At 41.3% G+C, this 24,807-nt stretch overlaps 1 protein-coding gene across 6 annotated transcripts; it reads right to left on the reverse strand.

Moving 5' to 3' along the window:
- Positions 1-185: 185 nt before the first annotated feature.
- LOC127456426 (ankyrin repeat domain-containing protein 65-like) lies at positions 186-24,778 on the reverse strand. Of its 6 annotated transcripts, XM_051724911.1 has the most exons (8): positions 24,608-24,778; positions 21,263-21,614; positions 20,944-21,167; positions 20,640-20,760; positions 18,530-18,782; positions 16,054-16,606; positions 9,177-9,473; positions 187-1,743 (listed from the first exon to the last, which is right to left on the reverse strand). In XM_051724911.1, exons 5-8 carry the CDS (start codon positions 18,766-18,768, stop codon positions 1,558-1,560), a joined length of 1,275 nt encoding a protein of 424 aa, XP_051580871.1. In that variant the 5' UTR covers positions 18,769-18,782; positions 20,640-20,760; positions 20,944-21,167; positions 21,263-21,614; positions 24,608-24,778; the 3' UTR covers positions 187-1,557. The 6 variants fall into 6 exon arrangements, with proteins under 6 accessions (XP_051580869.1, XP_051580871.1, XP_051580872.1 ...); XM_051724912.1 differs by lacking the exons at positions 20,944-21,167; positions 21,263-21,614; XM_051724914.1 differs by lacking the exons at positions 20,640-20,760; positions 20,944-21,167; positions 21,263-21,614 and adding an exon at positions 22,437-22,481.
- Between the last annotated feature and the right edge of the window lie 29 nt (positions 24,779-24,807).

The raw sequence follows: 24,807 nt of genomic DNA on the forward strand, positions 1-24,807 counted from the left end.
GTCACTGGAACGGGAAGTCCCAATGACGTCGATTACTGGAACTGAAACCAGTGTATCGTACATATCAATCCGCGGGGTCGTTGTACAGTCGTGTGTCTGATGTCACGCTGGCAGTATTCGGTCATCCACGTGAGGAACAAAAATACACGAGATAGCAGACGCTGTAAACCACTGTTATCACAGAAAACAATGTGCTGAAGGTATACCTGCTTTATAAGACACTGACAGAATGTTGTAAAACTAGTTTATTCGTACTATCCACCAAAATAGCAGAAGCACAACAAGTATTGCTACTACAATAAAACTGTTAACTTGGTATAAGCCAGCACTGTCAATAAAGGTTCTTAAACTTTTTGAAGTTATGGTTGTACAATAGTAATAATAACTTGGGTAAATATGGGTAAATTGGGACAAAGGGTAAAGTGGTATAGTTAATTAATCATTACTAATCTAATCAATGGGAAGTAAAGAATAAAAGGGATATTTCATCCAAAAATGAAAATTCTCTCATCATTCACCATCATGCCATTCAGATGTGTATGAATTTCTTTCTTCTGCAGAACACACATGAAGATTTTTAGAAGAATATCTCAGCTCTGTAGGACCATACAGTGCAAGTGAATGGTGACCAAATCTTTGAAGCTCCAAAAAGCACATTAAGGCAGCATAAAACTAATCCATAAGACTCCAGTGGTTTAATCCATGTCTTATGAAGCGATCCAATCAGTTTTGGGTGAGAACATACCAAAATATAACTAATTTTTCATTATAAATCTTGACATAAGAAGACTCCTTGGCAATTATGACTTCAAGCTTGATTACACTTTCTAGCACCATCTAGCGCTCTGTGCATGCGTCAAGCACAAGGAAGTGTAATCAAGCTTGAAATCATGATCTCGTGTGTAGAGACTGCAATGGCAATAGAGTCAAAAAGGAGTTACATTTTGGTCGGTTTTCACCCAAAAAACAATTGGATCACTTCAGAAGACATGGATTAAACCACTGGAGTCTGGCCTTTATGTGCTTTTTGGAGCGTCAAAGTTTTGGTCACCATTCACTTGCATTGGGAGGACCTACAGAGCTGAAATATTCTTATTAAAATCTTCATTTGTGTTCTGCAGAAGATAAATGGTCATACACATCTGGGATGGTATGAGGGCGAGTAAATGATTAGAGAGATGAAGTGCCCCACATTGACAATACAAGTGTCCCACTTTACAATATTGGATGAAAAAATCTGGGATTTGGTCAAAAGAGGGTCTTCAAAGGTTCTTCTTTCCAATATTTCTTAATTTTTGCTTTTGACTAAAGTAGACATTCTAAGCCTTCTATGAGGTATAATGTCATGTTCTATGGCATTTGGAACATTATTAAAAGTTCTAGGAAAAGGAACATTTCCAAAAGTGTCCCACTTTGCCCATATTCACCCTGGTATTCTTTTTTTGCAGACATTATGGATACCATGACAATTTATGTAAGGGAAAAGGCAGATAACAGACAATAACAGTGAAACACTCTAGAGCTGTTTTCCACTTAGATTAGAGGTATAATTCACTGTCATTCTTTCTCTCTGTGCACAGCAGCACTCTCCTGAGCTCGATCTCCCATCCTGAGTTTCTGGTGTTGCTGAAGCAGCTTAAGTGTACAGAGCTGATTGTGCGTTCTTGCAACGTCCTCTGCTGTCTCTCTCCAGCTGCTTCTTACAGTGGGATCAGCACCTTTGTCAAGCAGAACCTTCAGTACCTGTGGATTTAATCACAAGTGCTCTTAGAATTAGACACAGGCAGGCAAACAATATAAAGCTATTTACAGCACAATGTCACTGAAGGTGGCAAATTTATTTAATGTATCTTTTTTAAGCTCGAAGGAATAATTCACCCCAAAATTATGTCATCATTTGCTCTCCCTCTTGTCCAAACCATGGAATACAAATCATTATATTTAGCAGCCTTTTTTCCATGCAGTCATTATTCACTGATAATCTTCCCCTCCAGCGTACCTCTCAAAACTAATTTACACTTGTGTACATTAAAATATGGCTCATCACGATTAGTTAAGGCTTTGATACACTCAAGGCAAAGTTCTTCTTTTTTTGTTTAATGCTATACTCTTTGCAAACATTTGAACACCACCCACGCCACAGGGGCCGACATTTAGAAGAGCAATTAAAAATGAGATGCACACTGTCCTGAAAACAGACTACATGTAAAACCAGTGTGACATTACAATGTGTTTTCAATGACTACATGCTTCTGTACCACAGCTCTTTGTAGGTGTAGAAAGGAGGAAGCAGGAGCCGGCTTAAACACTCTAATGAAAACTTTATTCACTCTGAACAATTATACTCTGTTTGGAATTTTCAACTTTTGGACCGCAACAGCCATCTGCGCCCCCGGCCTGTGGAACATCTTGAACTTAAAAGGCTGGAGAGCTAGATACCAATGGGCGATCCGCATGTTGGTATTCTTCATGCGATTGAGCCACTGGAGCGGGGCGTGGTCCGAACAGAGGGTGAAGGCCCGTCCCAGCAAATAGTATCAGAGGGTGAGGACAACCCACTCTTTCTCGACTGTGCTGTGCTTAGTCTCCCTCACCGAGAACTTGCGACTTATGTACAGCAGCAAACCTTCTATAATAGCCAGCCCCAGAAACTGTCTAACCTCCTTTTTGGTCTTGGGTCTCAGGCAGGTCGCAATTGCCGCATTCTTATCGATTTGGGGACGCACCTGGCCATGACCCAAGTGGAAGCCCAGATACCGTACTTCCACCCATCCAATTGCACACTTCTTAGGGTTCGCCGTAAGTCTTGCCCGTCTCAGCGACCTCAAGACAGCTCTCAGGTTTTGAATGTGCCGCTTCCAATCATCACTATAAATAATGCCATCAAGACAGGCATAGACAGAGTGTGGGTGGAGAATTCTGTCCATGAGGCACTGAAACGTGGCTAGGGGCCCCAAACAAACTGAAAGGAAGGGTGACAAATTGGTGTAAGTCAAACGGAGAGGAAAATGCATTTTTTTTCCCGGGACATGGGAGGTAAGGGAATCTGCCAATAAATCTTTGTCAAATCCAGTGTCGAATAAAAGCGAGCCGGGCCTAACTGATCGAGCAGTTCGTCAATGCGGGGCATTGGATACACTTCGAATTTAGACACCTCTTTGGTTTTGCTGAAATCCACACTGAACTGAACCGATCTATCGGCCTTTGGTTACCAGGACCACCTGGCTAGACCAGTCACTATGGGATTTCTCGATTACCTATATCGAGCATGGCCTTGATTCTTCCCGTACCACTTGTTTTTTGTGTTCGGGTAACCTATGGGGCGACTGCGCACTACCACCCCTGGGGTTGTCTCAATGTGGTGTTCTATGAGATTTGTACGACCGGGAAGAGGCGAAAACATGTCGGAAAATTCAGCTTGCAATCTGGCAACCTCCATGAATTGGGACGGAGAGAAATGGTCTCCACACGGGACCAGGGTGATTTGATTTGTTGTTTTACTATTCACCTCTGGCCCTAGCTCCTCCCTCTCTGGAACTACCATCACCAATGCCACAAGGACCAACTCTCACCAAAGTTTCAGGAGATTAAGGTGGAATATCTGCCGTGCTTTGCCCCATCTGTTCGTATTACCTCATAGTCGACATGCCCAACCACCGTATTACCTCAAAGGGTCCTTGCCACTTTGCGAGTAATTTAGAGCTCACAACTCGTGAATCTGAGTACCCCTATTGTACAGATGGGATTGACGTTCTTGAGCCTGGAGCAAATTCTCCTGTGTTAACCGCTCCAGTGTGTGGAGCTCTGCTCTCAGGTCAAGAACATACTGAATTTAATTTTCCCTCAGAACATCTAAGACGCCGTGAGGTTGGCGGCCATATAGCAATTAAAAAGGGGAAAACCCCGTGGAGGCTTGCGGGACCTCTCGTACTGCGAACAATAGGGGTTTGAGCCATTTATCCCAATTTCTCGCATCCTTGTGAACGAACTTACAAATCATGTTCTTAAGGGTCTGATTAAATCACTTGATGAGCCCATCATTCTGTGGATGGTAGACACTGGTGCGAATTGATTTAATTCCCAATAACACATACAGTTTGCAAAGTGTACGTGACATAAACGTAGTGCCTTGATCAGTTAGGATCTCTTTCGGAATCCCAACTCGGGAGATAATACAGAATAGTGCCTCCACAACACTACGTGCTGAGATGTCGCGAAGCAGCACAGCTTCCTGGTATCATGTTGCGTAATCCATCAGGACTAACACAAAGCGATGCCCCCGTGTGGATCGCTCTAATGGCCCGACTAGGTCCATCCCAATTCTTTCAAAGGGGACCTCGATTAGCGGAAGAGGGTGCAATGGCACTTTTGGGTTGGGTGGAGGATTCACCAGCTGGCATGTCGCACACCACCGGCAAACATCCCCGCGAATGCCCGGCCAATAGAAACGGGCCATGAGATGATTCAGTGTTTTGTCTTGCCCTAAATGTCCCACCATAAGATTACAATGAGCCGCCTGGAATAGCATTTCCCGATGGCTCTTGAGTATTAACAACTGGGTTGTATCCTCTTTTGTCTGGGTGTCCTGCATCACCCGATACAACCTGTCCTTTAAAATCATAAAGTAGAGGTGGGATAGCGCAACGTTAGGCTGAATACATTGACCATCAATTGCCTTCACATGATCGAAGGTGTGCCTGAGGGTGTCGTCACACGACTGCTCCAGAGGGAAATCTCTAAGGGGAATTCCATGGAGGTCCATCCCCCTGACGTGGTGCCGATGTCGACACCTCAGGCACCGCCTCCCCAGCCAACGCTGCGCACATCCCATACCGGGAAGCCAGAATGCAGGACACATCCACACACATTCCCCATAAATATGTTTGAAAGGCCGGCCAATTCGTACCCAAAATCAATGGATGGGTGAAGCGGGGACAGGCTTTTGCCCTTTGAATTGAATAATGACAGGCACTAAGGGGTAATCATGAATATCCCCATGCACACACCTCACCCTCACCTGGCGTGCTGCATCCAAAACCTCGCCTTGAACCAATCATTGATGAATTGAGGTTTGATTACAGCTTGAATCCACCAAGGCTTGATATACAGTGCATCCAGAAAGTATTCACAGCGCTTCACTTTTTCCACATTTTGTTATGTTACAGCCTTATTCCAAAACTGATTAAATTCATTATTTTCCTCAAAATTCTACAAACAATACCCCATAATGACAATGTGAAAGAAGTTTGTTTGAAATCTTTGCAAATTTATTAAAAATAAAAAATGAAAAAAATCACATGTACATAAGCATTCACAGCCTTTGCTCAATACTTTGTTGAAGCACCTTTGGCACCAATTACAGCCTCAAGTCTTTTTGAGTATGATGCTACAAGCTTGGCACACCTATTTTTGGGCAGTTTCTCCCATTCTTCTTTGCAGGACCTCTCAAGCTCCATCAGGTTGGATGCGGAGCGTCGGTGCACAGCCATTTTCAGATCTCTCCAGAGATGTTCAATCGGGTTCAAGTCTGGGATCTAGCTGGGCCACTCAAGGACATTCACAGAGTTGTCCCAGAGCCACTCCTTTGTTATCTTGGCTGTGTGCTTAGGGTTGTTGTCCTGTTGGAAGATGAACCTTCACCCCAGTCTGAGGTCCAGAGTGCTCTGGAGCAGGTTTTCATCAAGGATGTCTCTGTACTTTGCTGCATTCATCTTTCCCTTTATCCTGACTAGTTTCCCAGTTCCTGCCGCTGAAAAACATCCCCACAGCATGATGCTGCCACCACCATGCTTTGCTGTAGGGATGTTATTGGCCAGGTGATGAGCGGTGCCTGGTTTCCTCCAGACATGACGCTTGCCATTCAGGCCAAAGAGTTCAATCTTTGTTTCTCATGGTCTGAGAGTCCTTCAGGTGCCTTTTGGCAAACTCCAGGCGGGCTGTCATTTGCCTTTTACTGAGGAGTGGCTTCCGTCTGGCCACTCTACCATAAAGGACTGATTGGTGGAGTGCTGCAGAGATGGTTGTTCTTCTGGGAGGTTCTCCTCTCTCCACAAAGAAATGCTGGAGCTCTGTCAGAGTGACCATCGGGTTCTTGGTCACCTCCCTGACTAAGGCCCTTCTCCCCCGATCGCTCAGTTTGGCCAGGCGGCCAGCTCTAGGAAGAGTCCTGGTGGTTCCAAACTTCTTCCATTTACGGATGATGGAGGCCACTGTGCTCATTGGGACCTTCAATGCTGCAGAAATTTTTTCTGTACCCTTCCCCAGATCTATGCCTCGGTACAATCCTGTCTCAGAGGTCTACAGACAATTCCTTGGACTTCATGGCTTGGTTTGTGCTCTGACATGCACTGTTAACTGTGGGACCTTATATAGACAGTTGTGTGCCTTTCCAAATCATGTCCAATCAACTGAATTTACCACAGGTGGACTCCAATCAAGTTGTAGAAACATCTCAAGGATGATCAGTGGAAACAGGATGCACCTGAGCTCAATTTTGAGTGTGGTGGCGTAGTGGACTAAAGCACTGAACTGGTAAGCAAAAGGTTGTTGGTTCAATCCCCACAACCACCACCATTGTGTCCTTGAGCAAGGCACTTAACTCCATGTTGCTCCAGGGGGATTGTCCCTGTAATAAGGGCACTGTAAGTCGCTTTGGATAAAAGCGTCTGCCAAATGCATAAATGTAAATGGAGTGTCATGGCAAAGGCTGTGAATACTTATGTACATGTGATTTTTTTGGTTTTATATTTTTAATAAATTTGCAAAGATTCAAACAATCCTCTTTCACGTTGTCATTATGGGGTATTGTTTGTAGAATTTTGAGGAAAATAATGAATTGAATCCATTTTGGGATAAGGCTGTAACATAACAAAATGTGGAAAACGTGAAGCGCTGTGAATATTTTCCGGATGCACTGTATACCCCCTTGGATACTCACCGGCATCCGGTACGTCCCAGCTTGATCGGGGGCGGCCTGTGGCGTGTCGGCAATCCAAACCAATGCCCCCCACCTCCATCAGCTGGCATTGGTCCTGGAAATGCCCGGGCTTCCCAAAGCGCCCGCAGACCGGCTTAGGTTTTACGCCTGCACTGGTGGCTGCAGAGTCACCAACCTATGAGGGAGAGGAGACAGCAACAGGGGGAACAGGAGGATTGGGGAAGCAGGTTTCAGGGGCAGGGACCACCGGTTCGAGGGAGCAGGAATGGAAAAAGGGGAGGATGGAGAAGGGGAAGGGTGAGAGAGAGCAAGAGAGAAGAGGGCTCACCGGCCCCCAGATACGCCGCCAGATGGTCCTCCACCAGTTGGACAGCCTGGTCTAGTGACGCTGGACAGTGGCACTGGACCCATTCCACAGTTCTTCTCAGCAACCGGGCGATGAATTGTTCCAGCACCACAAGATCTACCACTTCGTCGGTGTCACACTCCTCTGCCAGCAGCAACAGGCGTCACGGAGCTGCTGGGCGAATGAGAACGGGTGGCCGAGCTCGCTAAACGTCAGTGAGTGAAAGTGCGGCCTGTGTTGTTCCGGACTCCGGCCGACCCGTTGCAAGATGGCTTGCTTCAAATCCTGATACCCCAGGAGGTTGTTGACTAGGAGTTGTTGTGCGGCCAGCTGGGCTTCTCCCGACAGCAGCGGCAGCAGCCGGACTGCCCACAGGGTCTCTGGCCATCCCGATGCTTCCGCCACCCGCTCAAACAACTCTACAAACGCCTCCAGGTCATCTTCTGATCCCATATTCATTAGCGTGAAGTGGGACATGGCAGGGACGGTGGTTGGGGTTATGGCGGTAGAATCCACCTGGGGTATCAAACTCCATAGCACCTGTCGATTGTCCGCTTGAGCTTGCAGGAGGGCCTGGAAGTGCTGCTCCTGTTCTTGACGCAGCTCAAGCAGAGTCTGATGTTGATTTTGGTGGATGCTGGCGAGGGTCTTGATAAGTTCGGCGAAGGGTGAGGACTGCATGACGGCATATCTTCCTCACAATTCCCGGGTTTCAGCACCACTGTAACAGCCCTAGGTGTAGGTGTAGAAAGGAGGAAGCGGGAGCTGGCTTAAACACTCTAACGAAAACTTTATTCACTCTGAACAGTTACACTCTTTTTGGACTTTTCAGCCATAGCACACACACAGGTTCAGTTCTCTCTCTCCTCTGTGCTTCTCATCTCCCTTTATCTCCCCAACGCCGCTCACTGAAACTCAGAACAGCTGTTAGAGCAATTATACACTCGCTCTCCATTCACAAACCAGCGCTCGGCCGCGCCCCATCACCACAGCTTCATTCTATGAATATAATCCACATGAGACCTGTAAAAGAAGTTGTTTTAACCACTCAATTATGATTTCATGTAATATATGCAGTAGATTATGTAAATTTGTCATGTTCACAGTCTGCAGTCATGGTGCTAATGCTAACATGCTACATGTGGTCAAAATATGCACCGTTTACCCTCTGTTACTATATTTTATGATGAACTTCGTGAAAAGCATCCACATTTTTTTTTTTTTTTTAAAGAATCCAATGAAAGAGGATTTTTAAAAAAAAATTTTTTTTATACTTTTTAAAGAACAATATCGATAATACTGTAAAGATGGGTGCATAAAAGGGTTGCAACTCTGTACTCCAGTCTGTTTATGTTGACTGATCTTGACTGAGTGAAGAAATTAACCAGAAAATAATGTTGCCGTCAAAGTAGGTGGAGCACTGTGTCACAACAACCTATCAGGTTGCTAACTTTCCTGTATTAGCCGGGACATCCCATATTTTGGTCTCTTGTCTCATACTGTATTTCAGCTACAAAACGTTTAAAGGGGACCCTGTCATGTTTTTAATCGCTCAAAATGCTAAAAATTAAGTGTACAAGTCATATGGACTGCTTTATTCCATATATGATACTGGGTGCACATTCAAGAGTGCCTCCATGTTGAGATCACAGGATCAGTCAAACATTGCTCGCTTTATCTCAATAATGTTTTGTTATTGGACGCTTTCACTCACAGAAGAAATTAATCATGGCTGACTGCACATAGTGCATTTCTACAGTGGCATCACTAATTGGGAACTTTTGTTCTTGCATGATGCTGCATCAACACTGGTTAAGAAAACATTACTGAGTGCACCTTTAAGGTAATATATGGACTTATGAAAACTATAAACATTAGAGACAATCAACACACCTTGCAGTGACCCCTCTCAGATGCCAGGTGCAGGGGTGTCTGCCCCAACCTCTCTGTAGCATTCACATCTGCCCCATAGTGCAGCAAGAGCTTGGCAGCTTCAACATTGTCCCTGAGTGTTGAGTAGTGCAGTGGTGTCATTTTGAGACTGTCTCTATCCTCAAGTCCGGCTCCATTCAGAATCAAAAGGTGTACCACAGCCCTGGAGCCACAGCGGGCAGCCAGATGCAGTGGTGAAGCTACGTCTCCATCCCTGATGTCAACCTTGGCCCCTCCTGCTATCAGCTGCTGGAGGATCTATGAGGCAACAACCATGATACATGCAGAGAAAGAAAAAAGATCAAACGGTGCTAAGGAGACAGGAACAGTATGTTGCCCTTCACCCTCCCATATGCCATCTGTTTTCACAGTACTTAGTTGGCGTGACTCTGACAGTATACAGCCAAAAGGGCAACAAGACCTTGAATCCGCAGCCTTGGCAATGCAAGCTATGCTGCAGGAACAGGGCTGTACAAATGGGCATGAACAAATGTAGCCTGAGTGTTGATAGGTCACTTTATATATATTTATTACATGGCTCTCTGGAATACGTAATTGTGATTGGTGAATTCAAATCAAATATTTTTGTATAATGACAGCTAGACTGTATAACTGACCGTTATTTCGGTTGATCTGCTAAATCGCAGTGCTAGTTTCGTGTCTCTTGCTTCACCCTGCGGTCTCTTCCTTCTCATATAATAAAATAATTTAAACTTGTTTAAAATTTCAATGTCCATTTATTAATTTCTTTTGTAAGTAGCCATGCAATAAGTGGGATAAGCACAGAGTAAGTTTTGACAGAAATTCTGATAACAATGTCTATACACATTTCCACTAATTTCTTTGGTGTTTTCTGTACAGCCGGTGTGAATTTGTTTCCAAGACTGATCATACTGAATTTGGTGACAGTAAGTCTCATGAACATAACGTGACCATAATAGCATTTTTGCAAAATGAAATGACACGTTTGGCTGCAGTTTCCCAGTGAAATGTCCAGCGGGGGTGTGAAAAGCAAGTGATATTGTGTCATAATCAGATGAAGTCAAGGTGAATGTAAGACGGAGGTTATAATGAGTAAAACATACCTCCCTAACCTAAACCTAACCAATAGTCATCTAAAATGAAATGAGAGGTAGCCACAAAACTGCTAACTTACCCTTAACCAATAACTAAACCTAACCAATAGTGTCCAAAAACAGGGTTCATATTGCTTTTTAAGGGTGAAATCAAGCACTTTTCAAGCATTTTCAAAGGACTTTAATAATCTTTTTCAAGCACCTCGAAGCTTTAAATATGATCCAATTCTAAATGTTAATTGACAAAAATGCAATGATAAAAAAGCATCCTCTGTGATTTCAAACATTGCCCAATCTATAAAAATGAAAGTTCTGAGAATTCCTTTAAACCCACAGACAGTAATATTTCTGTTGTAATTTCTTTACATCTGCACCCCAGTGTCACATCATTACAAGAATGTTTTAAATTACATGAAAATAAAGTGATGTCCTAGCACTTTGCGTTCTTAACGCACGTTATAAGAAACATGCACCGCGCACTAATAGCAAGCCAAACTCAAGAGTCAGAACACTCCTGAGACGGATGGAGTTTGTGTGGGCCATTTGCTGTTTGCGAACTGCTGAGACAGTTGAAAACAGTGGCTACAAGTACATTTATTTAATAAAATTGCAGCCTTCTGGGGGGTTTAATAAATCGCACTGGGCCATATTGCGATTTCGATCTTATTTTGATTAATTCAGCCCTAGATTTAACATATTTAATTCATCGCATATGTTGACTTTCTGCCCTACTTAAGTATTCATGTTAAATAAATTAAATAAATTCAAGTTTTAACGAAATCTTTGTCTCATCTTAGACCTTCATAATGGCTTAGTGCCAACATCCATTGATGTCTTTTTGTTTCTTTGCACACTTCCGTTGTTGATCGCTCCCCCACATGGTGATATTTGATATCTCCTCTTCCATCCAGCTGTCACTGAAACAGCACTCCGGCATGTTGATGGAAGCAGGAGATGCAAGTATAATTTCTTTGGCGCCAATCACCACAGTGGAGATGTGCAGAACTTCAGTGTGCGCAATATTAAAACAAGATGCAGAGCAGCACGCGTGCGCTCCCATGCTCCCATGCTCCCACACTTAGGAGACACCACAAACATAACATAACTGTATAATATCTTTTTTTCAAAATGCTGAAAATTTTTGATCTTTTATAATTGTCAACAACTTAAGAAAAAATCAAGCATTTTCAAGGAACATATTGAAAATTCAAGCATATTTCAAACCTTGAAAACCTAACTGGGAAAATCAAGCATTTTCACAACTTTCAAGACTCTGTTGAAGACCCTGAAAATGAGAAATGAAAAGCTAATTTTCTGAAGCAACCATGTCCTTTTCTCCAAACCATCCTTTTCTCATTACCAAAGAGGGAAGAGTGAAGAAGTGAGGAAAGGAAGCAAAGAAAGGAAATGAGGTCCAAAGTTCAGTGTATCCCCTAGGATTTTTTTCAGCAGCGGTGCTGTTGTGCACGCGTGCACAAGCCTGCAACGCCGGATCCGTATTAACGTGTGTTGGTTGAAGAACAGATTAAAACGGGTTTCAAACTCAATTTCAGCCTGGGCCACATCACGGTTTATTTGTGCCCTCAAAGGGCCCGTTGAAAATGTGGCACCAGCACCTGCTTTGGTAGCACTCATGCAAATAATATTACATGTTATGTGCATTGAAATGCACATTTGACAGTACAACACTGATTTTGAGGTTGGAATGCAAATGGCAATTATGATATTAACAACAGTAACACAGTTTTTATATGGCTAAATTGAAATATTCTGACAGTGTGAGTAAGTTGGGTCTTCTTTACAGATTAATTTCATCAGGCTCCTACTGATTAAATTACTGTCATGGCTCGGAATTTATGAAGGCAAACAAAACAACTTATATTTTCCTACAATCAGAGAGCATTGCAAGAGTACAGATTTTATACAGATGGAAAACTGATAGCTTGGTCCATAATTATGAAAATGCACCATAGATCTTCCATAATATCCATCATTTTAACAATTATATTTGTAATAGTTCATGGTAACCATAGGTAAAACCATGCATGGCTCTTCACCTCCATGGTTAGTTTAGTTTCTATATAAAGAACTATGGCATATTTGTAATGAAAAAACAGCAGCCTAAATACATTTAGAAACTACAATAGGTAATACAGTACAGTTAGTGTTACTGCAGTAAATCCATGGTAAAGTTTTTAAGTGTTGTGATCTGAAAATTGAAAATCCTTCTAATTTATGTTTTCTCCTGTTTTCTTTGTCAGTGCCATTTAGAATATGGGGGCTGTTTGTTTTAAACTAGTTTCATCACCAAGACATGAGTTTTGCAACAGACAATTTTGTACCACATTCAAATGGGTTTTGCAATCCCCGCCGTGCATCTTACTGCTTCACAAGCGCATCTGTGCGGTTGAGACCAGTCCGCAAATTACTGCACCTGCTCTGCCCTCGTTCTGTTATGATTAAGCCATGTTGATAATTGACCCGTGTAGTGCTGTTTCATTCTGCTTTTGAAGCAAGCAAAATGCGCTCCAAAACATACAGATGACAGGGGAAGGCTCATGTATATTCACAAGGAAAGCGCTAACTGATTGTTTAGTGAATTGTTGCGATCCCCTGCCATACTACGTTTCAGAAATTAGCTCGCGGGCCACTTGAAATTAAGCGAGTTTGACACGTGTTGTTATGCGGTTTTGTCACTGTGAGTAAATGTGTGTACTTGTGTGTGTGTGGGGTGGGGTCCCTTTCATAGTGTAGAAAGCGCACAGCTGACTGGGGCTGGCAAGCGTTATGTTACGTCAAGAATATTAAATTAACCATATGAAATCCCAACAGCGGCCCTCATAATTCAGTAGTGGCACAGAGCCTCTGCAAAATACAAATACGGGAAACACTAACGTGTAAATGTAGATGGGTCTGTAATACAAATGTTAAAATGTATTGTTTTTTTAAAAACGATGCTTTATAATGAAAGTGTTTTGATATTATAACAACAGTGTGTGAGTAATAGTGTGAAAAATAAGTGTTGATAAAGTCATAATCAGCCGTTGCAGTCTTGATTTGTGTGAAAGTGAATAAAACACACTGTTGTTGTAGTGCCTCTAGTGTTAATTTCATCAGGAGACTGCAACAAAACGTACAATTTGGCACGTAAAAGTCAGTTTGCAATAAATATTTTATAGTAACTTTCATTTTATGACACTAGGTTGAAAATTGGTCTGGGTTTACCGAAATTCAAATTACTGTCCCCAGTGTCCGAAGTTGGAAGTGTTGTTGAATGTATGGACATGTGTGAGATCCAGTTTCCAGGTGAAATGTCCACAGTGTGGCACCAAAAGTGAGTTATTTTTAGTTGTAAATTATGTAATCCAGTCAACAGGAATGCATATTTTATTAACTCTACACCCTTACCCAAACCCCAACTTCAAACCTAACTGTCAGTGGCATAGAAATTTTATTTCAGAGAAAAAACACAACCTCCGAATCTCGTTCACCATTGTTTGTGTAAACGAGATTACTTTCTGGTTCCTGTGGGACCTGAACTCATGTCTTGGCGGTTGCTTGTGCAATGCACAATGAGTAGCACTAAGTGAAAGGTAATCATGGATGAAATTATGCAAAAATGCAAATGCAAAAGTCTGGCTACCTGAGACTACTTCTAATGTGTTAACCCCAATACTGCACATTATTGATTGCATGCCTGATTTGTAAGTCACTTTGTATAAAAGAGTCTGACAACTGAATAAATGTAAATGTATTGTAAATGCTTCATATGTAAGTGTTAAAAGAGCTCAAGCATGAAAAGAAGACCCATTTACACTACCAGTCAAAAGTTTGGATACACTTGACAGAATTTCTTGTTTCTTGTGATCTTAAAACATAAAACCTTACGCTCAAATGCTTGAAATTAGTTTTGTAGACAAATTGTGTCTACGCATGAACTTTACAATACTAAAATTAATTTAAGAAGATTTTGAAATGGATGAGTTGTACCCAGAGAGTAAAAGAAAGGCAGTCAACAAGTGTGGAGCTTAAATTAAAACTCCCTTAGAGGCCTGGTAGCTCAGCGAGTATTGACACTGATTGCCACCCCTGGAGTCGCGAGTTCGAATCCAGTATGTGCTGAGTGACTCCAGCCAAGTCTCCTAAGCAACCAAATTGGCCCGGTTGCTAGAGAGGGTAGAGTCACATGGGATACCCTCCTCATGGTTGGGATTATTGGTTCTCGCTCTCAATGGGGCACGTGGTAAATTGTGCGTGGATTGCAGAGAATAGCATGAGTCTCCACATGCTGTGAGTCTCCGCAGTGTCATGCACAGCGAGCCACGTGATAAGATGCGTGGATTGACTGTCTCAGAAGCGGAGGCAATGGAGATTTGTCCTCCACCACCTGGATTGAGGTGAGTAATCGTGCCACCACAAGGACCTAGTAAGCAGTAGGAATTGTAATTTTTTTTTTTTTTTGTGTCACTGCATTTGCCATACTTCCATTTGTGTTTGTTTTTTAATGATTTTGGTGACTTTACAGCATTCTAAAATGTGGGAAATAGTAATGATAACAAAACTTATCTTGTCTTTTCCATTATGTATTTTTAAACATCCTTATTTACTTGAGAAGCAAAACTGTGTTAGACTGACAAAAGTTTTTGGTATTAAGCATAAATCGATCAACATTTTGTGAAGTTTAGGCTTAGAACTATTACTAAGCTCCATTCTGGTACATAACTATGGAGGATGAGAAAATATGTAAATTCTTAAATAAATTCAAAATTAAATAATTCTATTCATGCATAAATACATTTGTAAATAAATAAATGAGTGAGGAGATTTAAAATGACTAAAATACAGAAATAAAAAAAGAAAATCCACCATTAATACAAAAGTAAAACAATATAACATAAATAATGGTTGTGGAATTACAAATATGTTCGAGGAAAAGCTAAACTTAGTTTAATTTTAATTCTATACTTCTCTATTTATTTATCTATGCTTATTTTTCTGAATTTATTTAATTATTTTCATATCAAATTTATTTATTCATATATTTATTTATGCAAGATTGTATTTATATATTTATAGATGCATGAATATGTATAATTATAATTCTGTACTTCTCTATTTTTTATTTTTGTGCTTCTGCATTTATTTACTTATTTCTATATCTTCACACACATTTATTAATTATTATATATATATATTATTTAATTATTTACTGTATAGGTTTTTTTGTAGGTTTCGTCCTCCATATACAACACCCGGATATGAAACACGTTTGAAACCAGCAAAAAACTAAAAGGCAAGCAGCCTCTTTTTAATGCTGCACTTTATACTTTGTGAGAGTGAAGTTAAAAAGAAACTTGCTGCTAAAATGATATCTTTGTCCACTGTGAATATTCAGTGTAGCTGTGTATGAAGCACCACGCACACAGAGGTCACTGACAAACCAAGCATCTTCTTATTGTTCAGTGCAGCGAATTCAAAGTTCTCCAGACTAGAACTCCACATGAAATCCGCTTGGGGAAAATTCTTTGCCATCAGAAATCCATTGCTCGAAATTCCCGATTGCACAGATTTTGATTGAGATGACTGTATTTCACCCACGGAATTTCGCTGTGTGACGGTAAATGTGACCGTGCCTTTAAATATAATATCAGAAAATTTGCTTCTTAAGTAAATGTTACTTATTTTAAGGATGTTTATACTGTATATTTTTAATGCAAAACAAGGTAAAAAAATAATTATTAATAAAACCTTTTTACATGCACCTTCTTGTCTTCAGAGCAGGCACATAGATGCAGGGCTGTCCGCCCATTTGGACCCCTCATATTGACATCTGCACCCCGGTGGAGCAGTAGTCTCACCCCCGGCTCATTCCCAGACAACACCGCCAGCTGCAGTGGGCTCATGCCCATACCTTTACCTCCCTCCACATCTGCCCCATTATCCAGCAGGAGCTCGGCCACATCTCCCCAGCCTCCAAACACTGCCCAGTGCAGGGGTGTCCACTTATGAAAGTCCTGAGGGTTCACTGAAGCCAAGTGCTGGAGCAGAACGCGAGCTGTGCCCAGGTGTCCATTGGCTGCAGCCAGGTGCAGGGGTGTCTGACCTGAGCAGGACCGTGCCTCAAGTGACGCCCCCTTCTGGAGGAGAATCTCTGTGGTCTCGGGGTTTCCTCCGCTGCAGGAGCGGTGCAGAGGGGTGCAGTTAAAGAAGTCCTGGCTGTTTACCTCAACCTGGCTTGTTTGCAACAGGAACTTGACCAGTGTGCGATGATCCCTGAAAGAAGCATGGTGGACAGCTGTCCAACCATATGTGTCCCTGGAAGTTCAAGATGGCACAGTCAGCAAAAAATATGTCTGTGTATTTATTTTCAGATTAATGTCAAATTGAAATCTAAACTGACCCTATATTTACTACTATCAAAATGTAATGTCTTGCTTTGCTGCTAAAAACCTTTTTGGCTGACGTTACAAATCCATCTTACTTTTCAACCCCTCCCCTCCAAGTACCTGGCTCCATTCTGGTATATAACGTCCACTTTTCACAATTTAATCAATTCCTGATTGCAAAAATCAAGTCCCACCCTACTTGTTTTTATTGTTAAATATCCTGATTCACTTTATGGAAGATTACATAAGTAAAATGTGTTGGGAAACAGGGAAAACAAAACTTTTGTTGGAAAATCTTGATGGTGTGGTGCTGAGCTCCAGTTTATATACCAGCCAATAATCACTATCCAATCAAATTGCCATGATGGTTTAGGGCAGGGGTGTCAAACTTGGTTCCTGGAGGACCACAGTCCAGCAGAGTTTAGCTGCAACCCTAATTAAACACACCTGAAGCAGCTTGAAGATTACAAGTGCTTGAAGATTACAAGGAGGCATTTTGGAGCAGGGCTGGAACTAAACTCTGCAGGGCTGCGGCCCTCCATGAACTGAGTTTGACACTCCTGGTTTAGGGATTCATTTAAGGAGGAAAGCTACTGACACAGAGTCTCATTCCCTCCTTTTCAGGGAACCAAGGTTACATCAGTAACCAAGATATTTGGGTTTATGTTTGTTTGAGCATTTAAAGTTTTTGATAAATTATTATTATTTACCTGTAGTCACCCAGTACTCATTGGGGAGAAGGAGTTACCATCAAATATCTTTGCCACAGATCTGTATCTCTCAGATTATTTTCAAGTCCCTTGCACTCATTTTTGGGTGAACTAGCAGCCATATCACCCTGTAGCTCAAGACTGGTTGCCTATTGAAACTAATCAGGGCTGAGCCTGGTCAGTATCTGGATAGGAGACCTCCTGGGTAAATGAAGGCTGCTGCTGGAAGAGGTATTATGGAGTCCAGCAGGGGGTGCTCACCCTCCAAATTGTGTAGGTCCTAATGCCCCAGTATAGTGATGGGGACACTATACTGTAAGAAGGCACCATCCTTTGGATGAGATGTTAAACTGAGGTCCTGACTCTCTGTGGTCATTAAAAATCCCAGGACACTCCTTGAAAAGAGTAGGGGTGTAACCCTGGTGTCCTGGCCAAATTCCCCCATTGGCTCTTATCAATCATGGCTTCCTAATAATCCCCATCCATTAATTGGCTCTATCACTCCACTCCACCAATAGCTGGTGTGTGGTGAGCATACTGGTGCAGTATGGCTGCTGTTGCATCATCCAGGTGGATGCTGCACACAGGTGGTGGTTGAAGAGAGTCCCCTGTTCACTGTGTAAAGTGCTTTGAGTGTAGTGTCAGAAAAGTTCTATATAAATGTAATGTTCATTCATTCACTACAAGCATGCAGAATTGAGGGGTGGTTACAATAGGCTTTGAGCATGACATTTATTTTCTGACAACACAACGGACCAGGATATGATGTCACATGGGAAGGCTTTTGGTGTAAGAAAATAATACATCCTAAATAACAAATAATATCATATTCAAAATGTTAAAATATATTGTCTACTCACTTTCCTGCAATTATTAAAGTATTCTTTGTATTGAGCCAAGAGGTCAGTTTGTGACATTTCAATCTTCTATTGGTCATGTGTCCTCTCGTCATATGGATTCGCAGGCCAGAGTTCACCAAACTTGAACTTTCATCAGCAGCCGAAAGTGAAATATCTTTGCATGAGTTTGTGTTTCTGGTCTCCCACATTCTGATGTGTTTGAATGGGAGTGAATGAAGCATGAAGTATAATGTGACCGCCCCTTAAAACCATTTTAAAAGGTTAAGGTTTTAGGTCACTTACTGGCAGTTAGCAGGAACCCCACGTTCAAGCATGGCCTTGACTTGCTCCAGACAACCTTCCCAAGCAGCATGATGGAGCCTGTGCTCATCCAGGAGCGAGTGTCTGGGTTTGGGCCGGCGATGGATCCTCCACTGTCTGGTCCCTGCAGCCGTACGGACTCTCCTCTCCACAGAGCCCATGGACACAATGTCATGGAGTTCCATCCACCTCCATTGCACCTCTGTGCTTGCTCGAGCCATGCCAGGAAGACAGTCTATGGATAAAAGGGTCATGGTGCAAAATACAAGAACTACATTTAAATGACTGAATATTGCTCTAAAAAATGTTCATTGAATTTCACTGGCAGTTAGTAGGACCTGAAGTTATTCTAAAAGATTGCACTGAAATGGAAGAGTGTGGACGACGGGTTTGTCAACATCCAGCAAGACTACAAACAACACACACAACAAAGAAATTCTACTTCAAAGACCGCCCATTTAAAGTAACCATGTGAGATGCTGCGACTTGTTTTACAAGGTACGAGTAATACCAACTGAGCCCACCTGAGAAACATCCCAAGAACTCACTTGTCTGTGAACATTGCTCAAAAAGGTTATATTTTTATAGAGTTGCCAAAGTTAAAGCGTTATCTTCTTGAATTGCGTATCAGAATTTAACTGTCATCAAATCTCAGCATGAAATATCACAATGAGTAAAATTAAATTAGTTAAATAAAAGACCACCTTAACCAGCACGCAATACCCATGCTGGTCTAGGCTGGCTTATGTTGGTTTGCATAAACCAGCATAGCCATGCTCTTTTTGTCCAGCATGGTCTTTCTGATGAAGCTGGTTAAGTTAGTTTAAAAGCCTGGTGGAGACACCAGCATTCCATGCTGGGGAACCAGCACACAAAACACAACATAAGCTAGTGACCAGCAATGCTGGTCTTTTCAGCAGGGTATCCACCTTTTTCCTGAAAGTGGAAGTGTGCCACAATTCATAATCGAAATCTGTTTTGGTTTTCCGGTCTCCACTGTTTCATTCATATTTGAGTATGTTGTCAGCAGATAATGTGATGTTTATAGTATTCCGTTTGTAAAAACGGACAAATAACATAAAACATGTGGCTCCATTGTGCCGATAATTTACAGTCATGATGACCGTGCCTCACCCGTCAGAGTTTAAGGAGTGGGTGGATGACATGAAGCTACTGACCGAGATTGGTTATGTTGATATCAATTTCTACTTTGAGTTGTTATGACAGCCAAGAACTGCACAAGTTGGAGACTGGAGCCAGAAAAAAGTCCAGCGGCAGTATCATCATGGCGCCACCCAGTGGTTGTTCAGGAAAACTGGATAATTAGATGGCCTAAATCAATCACAGTCTGTTTTGCAGGGTTATCAGAAGTAAACAAAGAAGAATATGCAGCTATGCTCTTGGATTTTTGCTTTACTTTCTGCAAAACTCTGAATATCTTTTAAAGATTTTATCTCACTAACTTGGCAAACTTGGGCTAATATGGTGATTATTTTGTCCTTATAAGCACTCTATATCAATATGCAACGTTGTGGATACTATTCTGTTTCCAGGCAGACTGATAAAAAGTCCTGTGCGCGTCTACTTGCAGAACTTCTATCAAACCAGTCAATCAGATTAGGCCTGATTAACTTCAGAAACCGTTTTCCAATATTGTGTTGTGTGTATCAGAGTCAGATGTTAGAGCACTGACTGTAGGGGGTCCGTGGACATGCCGTCTAAGGCAGAGACTAACTTTCCAAACCTAAACCTGACCCCAAAGGTATTTTTGGATATACAATTTAAATCATTTTTAAATAACATTATTGGAGAAACATTGTTTAACAGTCTTCATTAATACTTTCTAACAAAACTGTGAAAGTACTGAAGAGTTTAATAATTGAAACTCCTCCAACAATAAGACAAAAGAGCAAAAAACAGATGAAACAGAAAGAGTTGTGCCATGCAAAAATATTAGAAAATCTGGCATGGACACTAAAAGTGTGCTTTTTGTAGTTGCCATAATTTTTTTAAGCAAATACACTGATGACCCATAATATTATGACTCGTGGTCAACGTGTTGAATGCAGGAGAAATGGGCAGGAGTAAAGACCTGAGTGACTTTGACAAGGGCCAAATTGTTATGGCCAGACAACTGGGTCAGAGCATCTCTGAAGGGGCGAGGCTTGTGGGGTGCTTCCAGTCAGCAGTGGTGAGTCCCTACCGACAGTGATCTGAGGAGAGACAAACCACAAACTGTGACAGAGTGTTGGGTGCCCAAGGCTCATCAATGTGTGAGGGCAACAAAGGCTATCCTGTCTGGTCTGAACTGACAGAAGGTCTACTGTGGCACAAGTCACAGAAAATTTTAATGATGGTTACGGGAGGAATGTGTTACAACACACAATGCATCGCACCCTGCTGCGCATGTGGCTGCGTAGCAGCAGACTGGTCAGAGTGCCCATGATAACCCCTGTCCACCGTCAAAAGTGCCTGCAATGGGCACGTGGCCATCGGAACTGGACCTTGGAGCAGTAGAAGAAGTTCGCCTGGTCCGATGAGTCCCGTTCTCTTTTACATCACGTGGACGGTTGTATACATTTGTGCCTTTTACCTGGGGAAGTGATGGCACCAGGATGCACTGTGGAAAGAGAACAAGTAAGTGGGGAAGTGTTATGCTGGGAAACCCTGGGACTGGCTATTCATGTGGATGTCAATTTGACATGTGCCACCTACCTAAATATCGTTGCAGACCAGGTACACCCCTTCATGGCAATGGTATTCCCTGATGGCAGTGGCCTCTTTCAGCAGGATAATGCGCCCTGCCACACTGCACACATTGTTCGCGAATGGTTTGAGGAACATGAGGAAGAGTTCAAGGTGTTGCCTTGGCCTCCAAATTCCCTAGATCTCAATCCGATTGAGCATCTGTGGGATGTGCTGAACCAACAAGTCCGATCCACGGCGGCTCCACCTCGCAACTTACAGAACTTGAAGGATCTGCTACTAATGTCTTGGTGCAAGATACCACAGGACACCTTCAGGGGTCTTGTAGAGCCCATGCCTCGGCGAGTCACCACTCTTTTGGCTGTACCCGGAGGACCAACAGCATATTAGGCAGGTGGTCATAATGTTTTGGCTTATCAGTGTATTTAAGTAGTAGTGGACATGGTTGGTAGTAGGCATAACTTGTAGTGGGAGAGGTTTGTAGTCTTGCGGGGACACAGACAGATAAACTTTCAAGTGGTTAATGCACAAATTGGTTAACAACACCCATTCCACTAGGGGGTGGTAAAAGTTTAAAACAATCAGATATTTCTCTGCCAGTTATGCTACATCATTAAATTGGAAAACTTTCTGGCCTGTATTTAGTTAAATGTGTGATAAATATCCAAGTTTGTGTAAATCATTGGAGCAGTTGTGTAACCTATTAAGTCACAGCCACAGTGGCTGCAAAATGCAACACTGATCCTCCATTGAAATTCATCCAAGGCCTTTCTGATCTGAGAAAAGTTCTGCTGTAATCCCATCTAGAGACATGGTCACAATGGTAATAATGTGTGCAATTACTATTTAAAAGGGTTTCATTAACTTTCCTAACAGTCTGTTTTTACTGGGGAGCGACTCTACAATCAAATCGATTCAAATAGATGGGTGGTTTCTCATGATGTAAAACAAAACATGAAAAACATCCACTTATAACTTTAATTAAAAGTCATTAATAAACATTATATCATGCTTAACAGATTAGTAGTTCATGCAGATACACTATATAAGTATTATATATATATATATATATATATATATATATATATATATATATATATATATATATCACACACACACACACACACACACACACACACACAGGGTTGGGGAGTAACGAAATACATGTAACGGGAATACGTACATACAAATGATGCGATCCAAAGTGAATTTGAACAGCGGTGATACACTTTCTTATGATGTGTTGCATTCATACGAGCAGACAGAAAAATTTGAAGTAAGTTTGGAGCACAAGAAATAGAAATAAACCTTGTGTAAACTGTCAGCTTTATGCTAAGCTAAAATGCTATTTCTAGCCATTTTACATGCACATGTTATCAGGCACGATCATATTTTTTTATCAAGAAAATTCACATTGGATCATCTTTTTTTCTAGTAAGATCTTTGATATTAGGGCAAAAATCATATTCTTGATAATAATTTTTGTATTGTTTTCCTGTAAAAATATCTAAAAATCCATAAAACAAGATCAATTTGATTTATCTTGTTTTAGAAACAACACTGCATAAGATATTTAGGTTTTTCAGAGAATGTATTTTTAACATGTGTATTTTGTCTTACTGTACTGGCAGAGTTTTTATAGTCAAAACAAGTGAAAAAATCTACCAGTGCTGAAGAAGTAATCCAAAGTATTTAGAATACGTTACTGACCTTGAGTAATCTAACAGAATATGTTACAAATGACATTTTACAGCATGTATTCTGTAATCTGTAGTGGAATACATTTCAGAAGTAACCCTCCCAACCATGTATATATATATATATATATATATATATATATATATATATATATATATATATATATATATATATACAACCCCAATTCTGAAAATGTTGAGACAGTATGAAAAATGCTAATAACAACAAAAAGGAGTGATTTGTAAATTATATTCACCCTTTGTTATATTGAAAGCACTACAACTAAACATTATATGATGTCTTACCTTGTGAAATTCATTATTTATGTACAGTAATTTCAAATCAGATGATTGCAACACGCTCCAAAAAAGTTGGAACAGTTGAGTGTTTACCACTGTGAAACATCACCATTTCATCTAATAACACTTATTAAGCATTTGGGCACCGAAGACACAAGTTTGTTAAGTTTAAAAAGTGGAATTTTCCTCCATTCATCCATTATGTAAGTCTTTAGCTGCACAGTTGTACGGGGTCTTTGTTGCCATATTGTCAAAGGTTTACTAAAGTAATCCCAAGCCCATGTTCATGATATCCATTACAGATGAATGATGTTTTTTAAGACAGTGATGTCTGAGGGATCAGAGATCATGCGCATTCAGAAATGGTTTTCGTCTTGCTCTTTATGCACCGAGATTTGACCATATTCCTCAAATCTTTTAACTATATTGTGCACTGTAGATGTTGAAATGAGCAAAATACATCCAATTTGTCTTTGGGGAACATTGTTCTCAAAATGCTGGATTGTTTGCTGAAGCATCTGTTGGACAATGGACAAGTCTCGAATGATCCTTGCTCTTGAAGGACTGGGCTGTTTTTGGTCTCTATATATGGCTCTGGTCCCTCCTTCAAAATACTTTAAGTCTACAAGATTTGATTGCTTAAAGTAATACCACACATCTCCTCAACAATCTGCGTGATTTGAGGTATCATTCATGTTTCTATCACAAATGGTCAAGGATAAGTTGCGTGCCAAAGTATAATACTAAGAGTTAAGGGTTTGTTAAAATCCCTAACCCAAAGTATGATCAATAGTGATGCTTGCTTTAAAAAGTAGTTATTATAAATGTTCTGTTAAATGCTATTGTAGTGCACACATGATTGATATAAAAAGAGATGTAAGATGTAAGTTCACACAGTTAAGTGCTAAGTGTTTTTCTTTTATTCTCAATGTGTGTGTGTATCTGTGCCAAGCCAAGCTGTGATCCACAGGATATCTGGAGGCGTGAAAGCACTGTCATGTCGTGGGTGTTTGGGATTATGTGGGTGGACAACTGCCTCCTGCCTTTGCATCCCTGCCTTCCCATTTATCATAGCAAAATATTTATTAAAAGCATACAAAGATAAACTGGTGCTGAGGAAAATTAGCAAATGAGTTGATTGTATTTTGTGCCATTTACAGTGAAGTTATCAGACCAAGTCACAGTTCTAAGTATTGGCTGTCAAACTCAAATTCTGAATGGTTCCCCAAGCAATTTTTAGTTCATAATATAATTTACATAATGTCTTGTGAATTATAATTAACAGTCAGATCAAATACACTTTAAAAGAGCTTTGCAGATCCATTGTTCGTTAGACATGAGATACTGTAGAAGTTACCTCTTAGTGCCAGTTACTCCATGAAGTCGTGCTTCTCTTCAGTATGGTGTCTTTAATAGATCTCAGTGTGCCACAACAAAGCAGGTCCGGTTTTTCAAGCCCCTTTAACACTGATCATGAAGTGTTTAAGTTCTTCTCTGGTTGCTATGGTGAGAATGGGTTTTTGGAGCTCTGTTATTGTATGATGACACCAGAGAGAG

This window comes from Myxocyprinus asiaticus, chromosome 18 (assembly GCF_019703515.2).
Source record: "Myxocyprinus asiaticus isolate MX2 ecotype Aquarium Trade chromosome 18, UBuf_Myxa_2, whole genome shotgun sequence".
In the NCBI taxonomy this organism is placed as follows: Eukaryota; Metazoa; Chordata; class Actinopteri; order Cypriniformes; family Catostomidae; genus Myxocyprinus; species Myxocyprinus asiaticus.